Raw genomic sequence first — 14,382 nt, forward strand, 5'->3', positions numbered from 1 at the left:
CCATATTAGTAACCCACTAGTTAACGCCTTCTGATCGAGACCAACTAATGGTTTCTCGTGGGCCTTATAAAAATGGTGACTCAAGACCTGGCCCAACAAAAGGATTAAGACAGCGCCACCCCAGGACCCAAGGTCAGACCCTTGGGGCCGCAGGATCTGGGGGCAGCGACACCCTGTCTCCGAACAGCCTGAGAGGATTCTGCACCTCCTTGCTTCACGCGGGTCCTATCCAGAGCTCACGTGGTCTCCACAACCCAGATTTCAGCAGGCACCACGATCACCTAGTTAAACTCGGAAGATCACTGGCCAGAGTCCCCCATTCAACAGATCGGCGGGGAGCAGGGGCTGGCCTGAGAATCTGCCTTTTTAATAAGTCCTTGGTGCTGTGATGTAGCTTACCCAGGGACCCCGCTCTCGAACCACTGCTGGGCGTATCTGCCATAATGCCAGAAGTCCCTTAGAGTCATTTCAACTGGCAGCCACCCAAGAACAGCCCTGGGAAAGGTAAGTGGCTTCCAGCCCGTCCTGTAGGGATGCATCCGAACCTCGCTCTGTCTGTAACAGCTGCCTCAAACATGGGAGGCCGGCTTTCTGCAGAAACGACATGGCCAGGCCTGGATGATGCCTTTGGTGAGACTCACGCTGAAAACGTGATGTATTTCCTCGCTCCGAAATCACTGTAGCGCTATTGCACCTGGAAGCCTAGACCTCACTCTGAACATCACATCTGGCATGATTTTTGAAGTTTGGCCACTTCATACCATTTGCCAGGAGCAGGGATGCCCAGTCTCTTCCGAGAGCTGTCCTAGAGATGCTTTACTTGATGTGACCGGTCTTCTTCCTGTGGACCGGTCCCTGGGCTTGTTGAGGAAGAAGTGCAGTCTGTCTCACTGTGTCATTTCTCTCTTCCCTCCCTGCCTTCCCTCCATGCCTCCTTGCCCTCTGCCCCACCCCCCGCCCCAGTGCATTCCCAGAAGCAGAACAGACAGACCTGCGTCCGGAAGAGCCTCATCTGCGCCTTCGCCATGGCCTTCATCATAAGCGTCATGCTGATCGCGGCCAACCAGATCCTCCGGAGCGGCATGGAGTAGCGGCCCCCCCAGCACCTGGCGCTCCTGGCTCACGCGCATGTGCTTGCCCCGCGGGCAGACTCTTCCTCCACGAAAAAAGCAGATACGGACGGTGCAGACGCGGCACAGTCCGGCGAAGAACCCAAGGTTGCGGTGCAACCCGTGTCGTTGCAAACCCACTTCATCCCCTTGGCAGGTACACAAAAGGGCTGTCTTCAATGCTTTAATGGTCTTGTTTCCTAATGCAATAAATAGCCAGGAGTTCCGGATGATCGCTTCGGCCGCCTGTAGGAACTCTAAAGAGAAACTTCATTTTCATCTCGGAATTCCCATGGCCATCCAGGTTGGCGGTGTAAGGGAGCAAGAGAGAGACGGAACACGCAATCACCTCTGCGCCCCGTTCTTTCAACCCAGGGGTCAACTGGAGACTCCCTCCCTGCCCCACCCCAGGGCAACCCTCAGTGCCAAGAAGCTGACTTCTGAGTCGCTGCAGAAGTGGGGGCTTCCTGTCCTACCCTGGCTTTCTTCCCCAACCTAGTGGAGGCCCCCCGGCAAGGCATGAGGGGAAAGCCATGGAATGGGGTGCAGCGCCCAGCGGTCTGCAAGTTGCACCCCCTGCGCTTCTGTTCTACTGCCTTTTCTACAGGACTCTTGTCGGCAGAGTTGGGGAGCTCTCGGTTTCCGTCGGCACTTGGCTTTCTGTTCCTAGAGCCCATCGCGCACCAGCATTTTGGAATCTGCAGAGAGCCTTTCTCCCAGCTTTGCCGCCTGTGCTGCCATTTAGACAAAAAAAAGAAGCATAACCGTGGGCATCTCTATCACGTAGACACACAGACAGACGTATATATTGGGCTTCTTCTTGTGTGACATCCATCGTCCCTAATTGCTTTACTGCTGATAGAAGCTTGTCCTCCGACACACATCCCTGCCTCTTTGGGGTGGGTAGTTTGGGGATGGGGAGGGACATAGGCTGGTGGTGAGGAGGTATTGCAAGCCACGCCCCAGTGGTCCAGAGTGATGGAGTCCAGACACATCTCCATGCTGGGAGACCTCTGTAAGTTAAGATCCTTGTGCATCTCACCTTTCTCTCATCTTCCAATTTGCTTTCTTAGTCTGTCTTCCCAGATAGAAAGAGAAACACCATCCCAAACGGAAAGCTGGAAAGATCAAACCACTGTATTTTACGTAACATCTTCAGGCAGTCAGATTCTGCAACTGACTCATTTTCACAAGAAAACAAAAAGATGTTAATAAGCTTAGCCAACTCGACAGGTAAAATACTTCTGTTGGGGAAGGGAACTGAAGCCAACCCCATTTCAAGTTTGCGATTTCCTGACTTTTCCTAGATGCCATATCCACCGCCGCTCTTCATTCAAGCTTGCGTAGTCTGATTAGCCAATAACCTTTCGCTGTAATTCTTCCCTCTGTACGTTTCCAAGCTCAGGTCTTTATTTCTGTGACTGGAATTGTCTTGCTCTTCTTTCTTTCCATTGCATCTTAAAGCTACAAGCTATTCCCCTCTCCCTTTTCCCTTTTTGTTCCGTATGGAGGTGCCAGAATCTTTCCTCTCTTGCTGCAGCCGGGTGGTTTTGGGGTGCGGTGTGTGTTTACGAATCCCTCCTCAAGCCTGCCCTCTCTCTCTGCTCTCTCCCTCTGGTCTTCTCAGGCTTAGAGCATCCAAGGTCTCAGTTTGGGGTCTTCTTCCAAATCACCTCTGTAAGCACTTTGGGCAACAGCCTGGGAGCAACTCTAGAAACTTCCCCACTGCAAATATCCATGATGAGCACAAGTAAAACTAGGGTTTGAGCCGTAGTATGGAGGAGGGAGCAGGTGTAAGCTCCCGGGAACCTGGGAGGTTACAAGTCCCTCTGTGAAAATGCCTGGGGTCCCACACATCCAGGCCAAGTAAGGCAATGGCCTGCCTGTCCCTCTAGCCTGCCCTGCCCCGCTAGACACTTCACATCTGTCTATCTCTCCTCTCTCCCCTCTCACCTGACTCGCCTCGGTCCCTCGGGACCAGGCTTCAGAACGAGAACAGGTCCAAATGTAGAATATGGATACACAGGACAAGTTTATCATTAGTTTCTGCCCAAAGCAGTTTGCTCTCTCTCTTTAGGTAGGAGGGACCTCGTGAATGACTTGGCCGTGTCCTCCTGGGGAGGGGGGTAAGAGACCCCAAGTAGACTGGATGGAGACCCCAGGCATGATTCTTAAAGGACCCTGCCCTGTGAGAGGGCAGTGCTGCAGGAGATGCTGGACTTCAGGGCAAAACAATGAGTACTTCTTTAAAGGCTACAAGTTCTTCTGCCTCCTACTGGGGAGCAGGGACCTTGAAGGATGTGAGGGTTAGACTTCATTGGAAGAGAAATTAGCCGCTGTGCAAGGGTGTGAATTAAACGGCAACCTGAAGACACACCAACAGCCTGTTCCCCACCAAGTCCTCAGCATCCTCTCCCTAAAGAGGACCATTTTCCTCTCTCCCAGTGAGTCCGTGGAACCGAGTCCCTCCTACCCAGGAGAAGGCATCCCTTGTGGGTGTTGCTAGGGAGAGAGGGTGAGAAAGAAGCCATAGAATTCTCTTTGATGGGCTAGAAGTTAACCTCCTGCCGTGGTAACCGCACACATGGCGCCAGGAGCTGAGTGTGTGGGAACATCCCAGAGCTAACGGCACCCCGGAGACTCTGGGCACTAAGATCCTGTACCTTGGCAGCTTTGCCTGGACGGTCTGTCAACGGTGTTGGGCTGCAAATGCTGACTTCCCACCGCTCCACCCCCAAGTTCTGTCCACACCTGTGCTACTCCAGGGCCCCAGGCCAGCGAGTGCCTTCCCCACGGGGGTTACTGTGTTCATGGATGAAGGCTCTAGAAGTCCTGGTCCCCCATGTCCAAGGTGTGCCATGTGGCCCTGGCTGGAAGTGACCTTCGCAGGAACTGAGCGGGAGGAATTCAACGCTCACTCTGTCCTCCCAGCAAATAGGCTTAAGGGTCTATTATGGGGTGGCTGAGAGACTAGCAAACCGAGCTTGGCTCATTCTTGCCTCCACCCCTGACCACACGAGTGATGATCAGGGAGGCACTTTGCTTGGGGGACAAGGGGTGCAGACCCTGACCCTTTGACCCCCAAAGAAGCTGTCTCTCATCACTTCCAGAGCCCCCAAACAGGACCTAGCATGGGAACTGTTAACCGTGGTTTCCAGAATGTGCGTGGGTCCCACATGACCTATCTGTGTTTAAAAAAAAAAAAAAAGGATGTTGCCATGGCAACCCTTGCATTCCACCCTGAGTTTGCCAAGGCACACAAAAATAGGGAACATTTCCTTAAGGAACAAACACTTGGGTTCTGCCTGCTCGCATCCTGACTCCCTGAATCTGTATCCCGCTGGTGGGAGAAATTAGCCTCAAAGGATCTGGTCATTTCTCTGCCTTGTCCTCTTCTGTTTGGACCTGTCCTTCCATTTGCTCAGGAGAACAGGAGCTACCTGTGAGCCGGGTGGTACCCTCCCCACTTCCCAGAGCCCAGAGCAAAAAGACCCCTTAATCTGGGCAAAAAGGCAGAAATGCCATCTGGAAGACAAAAAATATTTTAAGCCCCAGTCTTTAAAAGCATCTGTTTGCCTGTTGAGAAGCTCTCCCACAAGCCAGAAATGTGAACTAAAGTGAACTGAGGTTTACATGTGGTCTCCGGCAAGCCAGTGGTTTCCAGAGTTTCTAGATGTTTTATCTGCAGAGAACAAGATGTGTACACGACGTGTCTTCTTTCTTAATACCTGCTTCCTGTCTCAATTTTCACCTGACAAATGGCCCCCTCTCTGCAGTTAGCCGAAAGAACCTAATGAAAGATGGCAAGCTCGTTTTGATGATCATGCCCCCATCCCAACCTCCCATCCACAGAATCACAAGACGATATATCGGACACCTGGGAGAGAAATTTATCTTTTATTGCAAATGCCTTCTCTAGGTTCAGTCCAGACTCAGGTCATAAATCAAAGAGAGTTTTGCTCTTAACCCATAGCTAGCAGCCTCCCTGGGACCGTATGAGGGCATGACCAGAAAAGTAAGGTGTGACCGCCAAGCTCCTCAGCTTGGCGGGCGTGGCCTTGTGTGGTTGGTTGCACACTGTGAAGCCCGTTCCACTGTGCTCTCCACGCCCGCTGAAGCTGCCAAGTTCTGCCCCTTCCAGCTGGAGGTCTCAAACCATATTGGGTCATTTTACTGCACTATTCCTCCCAAAGCCCGTAGTGATCATGTTATTCATTCTATTCCACTAAGATATACAAAAGGTCTGGAACCCCACTGCAGAAAGGAGGGGTCCCCTTTTCTATAATGCCATGATGATACAGATAGACTTAAGCTTCTAGACTTTGGCATATACTGGTTGTGTCACCAGGCGGACTGCGGAGCCGTCTTCCCTGGAGAACATCTATCTGAAATGACCTCAGATCAGAGATTTCTCATTGGCCTCTTCTGTGGTCCTCCCAGGGCTAAGCCTCCATAACCTAAAGGTGTTGCCATAGCCATCCTCCCAGACCGCCTCAACTCCCCCCACCCCAGAAGGGGAAAAAAAAAATCCATCAGAAACAGAAAAGAAACATTATTCCGCAGCTAGGGTTTTCAATTTGAATTATTTAAAGCAATGGCAAAATGGAGGGAGGTTCAGTCTGCCTCTAAGCACTCTGTCTCCATGACAATTTAAATGTCAGAACTGTTCAGCTTCACTTCTTACTTCCTTTGACTAAGTCACTCAGGGGACTGTCCTCCGTTATGTGGCCTTGTCATAGACACTTGGTTTGGAGGGAAAAGGTCAGGCACTCAAACCAGCCAAGCATTTCTCTTAGTATCCTATGCTCCATGCCAAGTCCATAGTCATTGAAACAGCTGTGGTTTCTATTGAATACTGGTTTGGGACCCTCTTTATTAGGTCTCAAGAGACATGATAACAATGCTCAAAAAGTCTTGGAGGCAAAATTAATTTGATTCAGTTGGCTTGAAATATAGTCACAAAGAATCAGGTTCTGCCAGTCTCCCATAGACAGTCCTCTGACACTGGGAAAGACTTGCCAAACATCCTGACCCCGGCCTCTGCCTTGGGTAGCTAATCCGTTGAGTCGGCCCACCATGCTGGGCATAGCCCTCATCCACCTCTTTTCCTTGAGGCTGATGGGTTGGCTTTCAAACCTGTGCTTCTCACACTGTTAGACCTTATTGTCCAAGTGAAACAGATGCAGAGGCTGGGATTTTCCAGGGGAGCAGAGCAGCAGGATAATTAGGAAGGAATATTCCAGGGGCTGCAAAATTCAAGGGTGATGTGCTCCATCCCTGGACCTGGGAGTGAAAAGGAAAGTTTTTAAAGGGCTGCTGAGGCTGATCTCTGAACATTTTCCCTGTACGTCTGGTCTACTCTGGGAGCATACAGGGGTTTGAGTGCCGTGGGGCAGCTGCCCAACAACCTGATCCCAACGACATGTGCTGGGAACTTCAAGAGGTGGCTGGTAGCTTGCCTTTCCTTGGGGGGGGGGTGCTGACATTTGCCAAGGCCAAAATGCCTTTCCCAGGGTGCGCTATCTGGGCTCAGACCGGTTGAACAGAGGCTAAGAGAGAAGACCTTAGCCCTGGACGTGTAAGCAGCAGTGTCAGCCAGGAAGGGCACAGGAGGCAGGACCCCAGGTGCTTCTACCACCCACCAGCCAGATAATTCTGAGTGACTCCCCTTCCCAGCCTCAGGTTTCTCATCTCTAAAGCAGAGGGAAAGGTCAACCAGATGACTCAAAAGAGCCCTCCTCTTGTGACTCTGTCTGAAACAAATCAAAGTGAATGCCCACACGTTGAGAGGGCCCCTGTGTCCCCTATGAATTGCATTAGGGACTGGCAGTTTCTTCTTTTTAAACACAAATCCCAAGAGGCAGTTGTAACAAGGTATCTCTTTAGGTGTCCGTTGTCTGTAGATGAAAGATGCAAATCGGCTTCTGTCGAGTGTGCCTTGTAGGCAAGAGGTTTTATTTACTCCCTAAGGACTTGCTGATTCAAGGGGGCATCCAAGATGGGCTTTGTGTCCTGCCTGAGCCAGTGTCAAAATGAAGGACATGGGATCACCTTACCACAGGTCACGTGAATCAGAATTCCTGCCTAAGCAGGGTGAAACAAAGCCAGATTCCAGGAGAAGATGCTGCTTCCCCATCTGAAAAAGCCTAACTGGAAGTTACTGAATAAACAGCACAACTTCTGATCATTTCTTTCATTTTTTTCTCTGGCCCATGGAACAGCAGTTCCCGTATATAGGAGAGTGGCTTGTAATTATTCGTAACACTGCCGAAGGGAGTCACTATCTCTGGGGATTGTTAGGGATTTGATGAAGAGTCTGGGGAGACCAGACGCCTGCGGTGGTCCTTAGATGGCTGATGAGTGATGCTGAGCACAGGCGCCTGCTTTAGATGCGATCCCACCACGATGAGGGATAAAGGGCAGAGAGAGGGCAGCTGCAGGATCCACAAAAGTCTCCGGCCCTTCTGCGCATGACAACCTAAATTCCTAGGTTTCCTTTTTTTTTTCTCTTCCCAAAGTAAATGGAGGCAGTCATTGTTTTTCTAGCAAGCCCTGCTGCTCTTCCCTGGAAAGACCTAGATGGGCCAAGGAAAGGGCCCTCTCAGCTCCTGGTGGAAATTTACACAAGTCACTATCTCTCAGCTCTCTCCAAGGCAAATCAAAGAATGTTCTTTCTTTCTAACCTGGAAATCAGGCTTCAGGGGTCTTTAAATGGCTTCTTAGTGGGGTTTGATTTTTCTTCCCCAACTCTGAATCCAGGAAGAAGCTATTTCTCCAAGGGCTAACCAAAGACAATGCCCTTGGAGGAAAATCAGCCCCAAAACTCTGGCCAGGGAATGGGTTGGCAAGCTGTCATCTGCTGGGGGTAGAGGTCGTTGTGATCCTAGGGGTCATTAGACTTGAGACGGGAGTTTTTTCTCAAACCACGGTGGTAAATGGCTAGGTGCAAATCAGAGCACAGCTGACGACTATTACAGCCAGGATGCCCGGAGCTTGGCAGGTCTCATATCCAGAATGGGCCACTAAGACTGAAATCCTGGGTCACAATCTTCCCATTTACCTCATTCACGTTCCTTTTTTTTTTTTTTTCATTCAGTATTCGTTGATGATTTCTGCTATTAAATGATGAGCGAGTCAGCAGATTAGTCAAAAGAAAATCTTTATATAAAATGTAAATATTAATATAAATTAACTTGGCATGCAACTTACTGATCCCATGAAGTACATATTATTAATATGTTATCTTAGTGTATAAAGGAAAACTGACTGCCATATTTACCAGATGTTTTTCTCTAACCAAACTTGTCTGTAAATATATAATCTGTATAAAAAAGAGTCTAATTTACCATTATTTATGCAATAGAAAAAAATAAAAGTCTTTTTTTCTTTTGATGAGAGATTCAGCTCGTTATCTGGGGCTGTGATTTGCAAAAGGGTTGTGAAATTCATTTCCGTGACCCTGAAGGGCAGCCAGATCTGTTTGATGGACCGTCCAGCAACATCACCCCCTTCCAAGAAGCAGCCAGTGAGAAAGCAGCCGGGGATCTTTGGTGGGGCTTTGGAGGGGAATGATTGACAGCAGGGGAAGTAAGCCGACTATGGAACATATGGTGAGAAATATGAACCAGCTTCTGGCTGGGGAGCAGACAGTCTAATTAAGAAAACTTTGCAGACACCCAAGCTAATGGTGTCATCCTTTCGGTATTCCATTTGCCAAACCCTTCCCAACATTAGCATTCAGGTACTGCTTAGCTTTCGCTTAAGCATTTGGAATTTTTAATGTTATTTGAGCTTCCTGGGCATAGGAAAAAAACACCCATTCCCTTAGAATATATTTATATAAGGAAACAAAAGGCACCAAAAAGTCAAGTGACTTGCTTAAAAGCACTACCAGGGATCCTGACTGGATCTGGCCCATAACACTGGCCTTCTGTCTCTAAGCCTCATGAGGGCATCTCATATTTTCTTTCCTTTCCAAAAATGTTATCACATGTTTCGCCAAATGTCTTGTGCTTAAGTCAAAAATCTGAGTTTCCTGTGGGTAGAATCTCCCAGAATCTCTCAGGGTCCTCAGTTCTAAGTGCTGCATTTTATACACCTTCTTCAGAAACTTATGAGGTAAAATCACTATGTGTTTGTTTTTGTTTTAAAATTCTAAAAATAGAGAGTTCTAGGCATAAAGCACTTGGTTGGTTTTTTTTTTTTTTTCTTTCTTTCCCCTTGTTGAAGGGGGAGTCTGGCAAATTCCAGTGAGATAATAACTTGGATTTTATCCTCTCTGATCTGGGTTTTAAGAACTTTTTTATTATACAGGAACAGTTAGTCATGAATATTCATTCTCCCGAGTCCTTACCCCAGCAGGGGGTGTTCTGCAGGACAAAAGACCCGACAGGGGACTGAGAACAGAACTCAGGTCTGACCCTGACCACAGAGATGACGAAGCCTGAAGGCTCATGGGTAACATCCAAGGGAAAACAAAGCTCTCCCTTAAAAGGTGAAGGTCTCTTTGAATTCTATTGGGATTTTTCCATACTTTTGGTAAGTGAATTTCAAAGGCTTTTCTTTCAGACAAATATATGTCTGTGGTCCGGCCATGTGCACAGTTAGAAAGCCGGGCCCATCGCTTCTCCTGCGGACTCTGGAAGGTCTACCTGTAGCAGGTTGCCTGGCCTTGAGCAGCAAAGGATGGGCGACTGGGCTGACGGAGGACCTGAGGCCATGTTCCCTGGCCGATCTCCACTCCCTGGTTCTATTTCAACCCGGAACACTTGGACTTCAGTCACTGGGTGATGAGTCAAGGGAGAATGCACCTGTGCTCCAGCCAATGCTGCTAATCACCCCCAGGTCCTGGGGTGTCATACTTGGACCCAAGCTCCAGCCCCTAAGCACAGGCCAGTGTGCAGTCAGAAGGCTCTTCTGGCTTGGGACGTCTTCAGCAATCAGTTCTGCAGCTGTGCTCAGAGCTGGCAAGGCCCTGGCTCTCACTTCTGAATTTCCTCGGATGAGGAAGTAAAGATGCCAATGTCTCCTGGCAGAGACGCTTCAGGGCTGTGCTAAGGTGACACGCTGGTAGACCCTTTGGGGCTCATTGCCCCACTCTGGCTCTCGTAACTTGTGTCCCCCACCCTCTCCCCTTTCTTCTACGCTCTCAAGATAGTCGGAAGTTAGCCAAGCTTTAAACAGGGCGGTGGTTCCCAACCCTGGTTGCACATGGGAATTGCCTGGGGAGCTTTAAAAAAATCCCAAGTCTTGGTGCTGAGCCCCGATACCCCGATTCCAGTGCTCTGGGATGCAGCCTGGGTTTCAGGGCTGCTCACTCTCCAGGTGACGGTAATCAGGGTGAAGCACCGGGGCAGGGCGTTCCAGCTCTTTCGGATTTGGATGATTTCCGGAGAAGCAGGTCAGTCCTCCTTAGCACAATGGTCCTCAAAGTGCGGTCCCTCAGCTAGAACCTGGGAGCTTGTTAGAAATGCAGATTCTCGGGCTACACCCCGGCCTACGGAATCGGAGGTTCTGGAGGTGAAACAGACAACAGGCCCCGCAGGTAGTTTGGAGGGTGACGGTCCCTCGAGTTTGAGAACCTCTGTTTTTCACAATGATGGACAGCAGAATCAATACCTGATTATCAGAATCACCGGGTGCTTCATAAATGTCGAGGTGCCTGGGCCCCTCCCTGTAGGCCTGTGGGATCGGAGCCACAGGGGAGGGGCTGCCGGTGAGGGTCACCTGAGGAATCCTCCAGGGGTATTCGGAAGGGACGCGTGAACTTGGGTCAGCTCAGCAGCCGGACACAGCAAGCCAGGATCAGGAACCAGTTCCCTGACGGCCCTGCAGTAATGCTCCCAGCGCCTGAGTCTCAGAAGGTATTTCCTGGGCGTGGCCCCCAGGTTGTCACCTGCAGCTGTGGCCCATATCCCCCTGCGCACAGCAGCAGAGACCCATGTGGGCTGCAGAGACCTCTGCTCTCCCTCGCAGGGAGGTGCCGCCGGCTTATAGACTAGAGGCTCTTGACGCCTTTCCAGTGTCAAAGCCATGGCTGCCAGGCTGTCCCTAGGAAGCCAGGGGGTGGGAGTGGAGTATGCAGGTTGAGTGACACCCTCCCACTTTTCCCTAAGGTTCATCTGGATGAGAGCAAAATAAAACTGAGCGCAAAGAAGGAGTGAATTGTCTGGTGTGTGAATTACATCTCGATAAAGCTGTTACAAACAAATGAGCACACATGTAGCTCTGAAAGAGGAAAAGAAGCCAGAGGTGGAGGCCTGGGGATGGCACTGAGCCTCCTGTGTGTCTGGCAGCCTCAGATGGTGATCTGGGGCGGCTGGCACGGTCCTGGCTTCTCCTGGTTGCCTCAGGCAGAAAGTCCTGAATCTCAGAAGCAATGCATCCAGGAGTGGGTACCCTGCTCCCAGGGTCTCTGCTAGGGGACCCCTCCTTCAGCCTCGGCTCTCCCCAGCCTTTCAGAATAAAGAGGACCCAGCCTAATCCTCCTGGGTTTGAGCCTCTCTGGTCCAGGAACCGCGTAGAATGCTTTCTTCTTGGTCAGTGTCACTCCAGGGCCATCCCCCCAATCCCTCCGCCAGCCTTTTCCTCTAAGAATGACGTGTCCAGTCTGGAAAAGAGAATTTGGGGGTTGGGAGGCTCTGGAGGTGTCTGCAGTGCCATCGTTAGGGAGGAAATGGGGTTGCGTTGTACAGGGCGGGGACAGGCTATGCACAGACTCCAGTTTATCTGTGACCCTGGATGGACAAATGGCCTCAGCCATGTCACTAAAAGAAGCCTATTTAGCCACAAGACAGCTTATTTTGCTCATCTTTGTATTCCCAGCACCTAGCACTGCACTGATCACTTAGTAGGTGCTCAATAAATATTTGCTAAAGGGATAAATAACACCCCAGATTAGCTCGTCTTGCTCAGATACCCAAATTCTCCGGTGGCTCAGAATTTGCTCCTGGGCCCTCTTTCTCTCTGCTACATTCCTCCATCTCCTGTCCTCATGACCCTGTTCCTATACCTTTGTCAAAATCAGGTATGCCCTGTCTTTACAGCTCTATTTGTTCTGTTTTAGTTCCTCCAGTCGATCCAGGAATTCTTTATCCCCTTTGAAGAACCAAGTTCAGCCCCTTCGGTTTCTTCTTAAGGGCGCTCCCAGCTGGCCTTTGGTGCCACAGAGCTGGGTTCTCCTCTGACGGGAAAACAAGCCCATCGCCTTTCCTAAAAGCCACAGCATCAATCCCCTTGGCTTGGTTTGATGCTGGGACCTTAAGGTCTTCAAGCCTCAACACACCACCCTCCCGGGCTGGGATGGATGCAGTCCTGCCAACTGCTCTGCACAACTCTCACATCTCTGCAGGTCTCCATCACACCTGTCGACTGCCAACCCCACCATGGAGCACCGGCCTTCACTATATGGCTAATAGCTTAGAGACTCATCTGAGAAACTGGCAAATGTCTACCAGGTACCAATAGGATGCAAAGAGAAACAAAACAAAACACCAGGAGTTTCTAGTCTAGCAGAAAGGACGGACAAGTAAGCCTGCCATTACAGCCCAGGGTCAGAAGCCCTAGGGAAGAATTCACTACAGAAGATCATAGTGATACAAAGGAAGGAGCACTGCTCATTTTAAAACTTTAAATTGTTTTTAATTATGAAATATTTCAAACACACATGAAATAATACAACAATATACTCATCACTCACATTTAACAGATGTGAATGTTTTGACTGAGACTTCTCGTTCTCCTTTAAGAAATAAAACCTTAGCGATATGGCCAATGTTGCAGCCCAATTCTATCATTTTTTCCTTTCCCTCCCTCTTCTGATGTGACCACCTTCCTGCAATTGATCATTCCTATCCTTATTTTTTTTTTTGGTAGGGGGATTCTTGGAGGGGTAGGACAAAGAAGTTAGCAGAGCACAGGGGGACAGTGCATTACAGGCAGAGGGGTCAGCATGTGCAAAGGCCCACAGGCACAGCGTACCTGGCTGAGAGACCAGTTGTGAAGACTTTGTGTTAATCCAGAGGAGACATGATGGTGACTTAAACTTGGGGAGAATGGGGGTGGAGAAAAGAGGGCAGTGCCTAGAGAGATTGAGGAAAGAGAGTAGGACCTGGTGACTGGTTTGACATGTGGCTTGTTGGAAAAGAATGGCTCAAGGATGACGTGGGTTTCTGGTTTAAGAAGGGGTGGAGGAGACATGGAATTTAATTTATAATGATTAATTGGAGATACGTTTAGGGCATCTGACTGATATTAGATAGAGAGATCTGGGCCATATCACTTTTGCTGCAAAAAAAAACAAGTGGCCATTTGGTTTGTCTGTCCCTTTATAAGCTAGAGAGAAATGCACCCCACTAGAAAAGTTTGTTTTCAAATCTTTTCCACCCGTTTCTTCCTTCCTTCTCCATCTTGTGGCAAGAGAGAAAACTGCAGTCTGTCTTGGGTGGTTTACACCGTTCAAACCTTGGGTTGTACCCATGCCCAGTGTCAAGGCAATTGCTCAATTTCAGCTCTTTGGTATCATGTAGACCCAGCATCAGCCTGGCTCTTCAGGAACTGGGAAAATGAGAGAGTTTCATGTGAGTGGCAGGCTGGAAGGTGGGAATAAAATCAAAGTCATCTCTGAGCCAGTAAACAGGCTGGTGCCTTGGAGACAGAGCATGGCGCCTCAGTTGCCCGCATGGCAAGAAACCCCGCTGCTGACTTTGTCATTGTTTACTTTGCAGCCACCGACTTCCCAAAAAATTGGGGGAGAGACTCTGCAGGGATTTCCTAGGGTCTAAACAGGCAGAGGTGGTGGTTGTGGGATCAGAACGTCATACCCAGAGCTTTGCTCTATTCAGCTCAGATGAACAGCTGGCACAGACTCCCGTAAGCCCTTTTCCAATGTAGACACCTAAGCAGTTGGTCAATCAAACTCTGAGCCGCCACCCCACCAGCCGGCCACACACGTTGCTAATCTTGACCTTAGCTCTATTATTTAACAGATTCATTGCCAAACCTGGGTTTTCATAAATTATTTCCAGGAAATGCGAAGGTTGAAGTCAAGTTGAACTCATGTGGTTTTGCTCGTTAACTTGAGCGTCCTCTGTGATTTCTGGAAGATCTTGCAGCTCTGCCTTTCGGTAACCACGGCTGGTTGCTTGTTTTGACTCCAGGAAGCTCCGAGGTAATCTCTCCTATTAAACCCAAATAGAATGTTGGCAAGTAAAAGTCTAGCCTCAGCCCACACAGAAGAATAGTTTATCTTGCCTGAGAAGTATAAAATCAAATA

At 49.5% G+C, this 14,382-nt stretch overlaps 2 protein-coding genes across 17 annotated transcripts in view; one reads left to right on the forward strand and one right to left on the reverse strand.

Moving 5' to 3' along the window:
• Positions 1 to 10,802, forward strand: part of CALN1 (calneuron 1) — a 477,883-nt gene extending 467,081 nt beyond the window's left edge. For all 16 annotated transcript variants that reach the window (XM_082432419.1, XM_082432431.1, XM_082432434.1 and 13 more), the window contains one exon: positions 964 to 10,802. In XM_082432419.1, the coding sequence (XP_082288545.1) occupies positions 964 to 1,091 (128 nt within the window). In that variant the 3' untranslated portion in view covers positions 1,092 to 10,802. The remainder of the gene's footprint in view (positions 1 to 963) is intronic.
• Positions 10,803 to 10,815: 13 nt separating this feature from the next.
• GALNT17 (polypeptide N-acetylgalactosaminyltransferase 17) overlaps positions 10,816 to 14,382 on the reverse strand; it is a 483,122-nt gene continuing 479,555 nt past the window's right edge. The window contains exon 11 of the mRNA XM_082432353.1: positions 10,816 to 14,287. Coding sequence (XP_082288479.1) covers positions 14,153 to 14,287 — 135 coding nt within the window. The 3' untranslated portion in view covers positions 10,816 to 14,152. The remainder of the gene's footprint in view (positions 14,288 to 14,382) is intronic.

The sequence above is a fragment of the Balaenoptera physalus genome (genome assembly GCF_965194825.1).
Source record: "Balaenoptera physalus genome assembly, chromosome: 16".
Taxonomy (NCBI): Eukaryota; Metazoa; Chordata; class Mammalia; order Artiodactyla; family Balaenopteridae; genus Balaenoptera; species Balaenoptera physalus.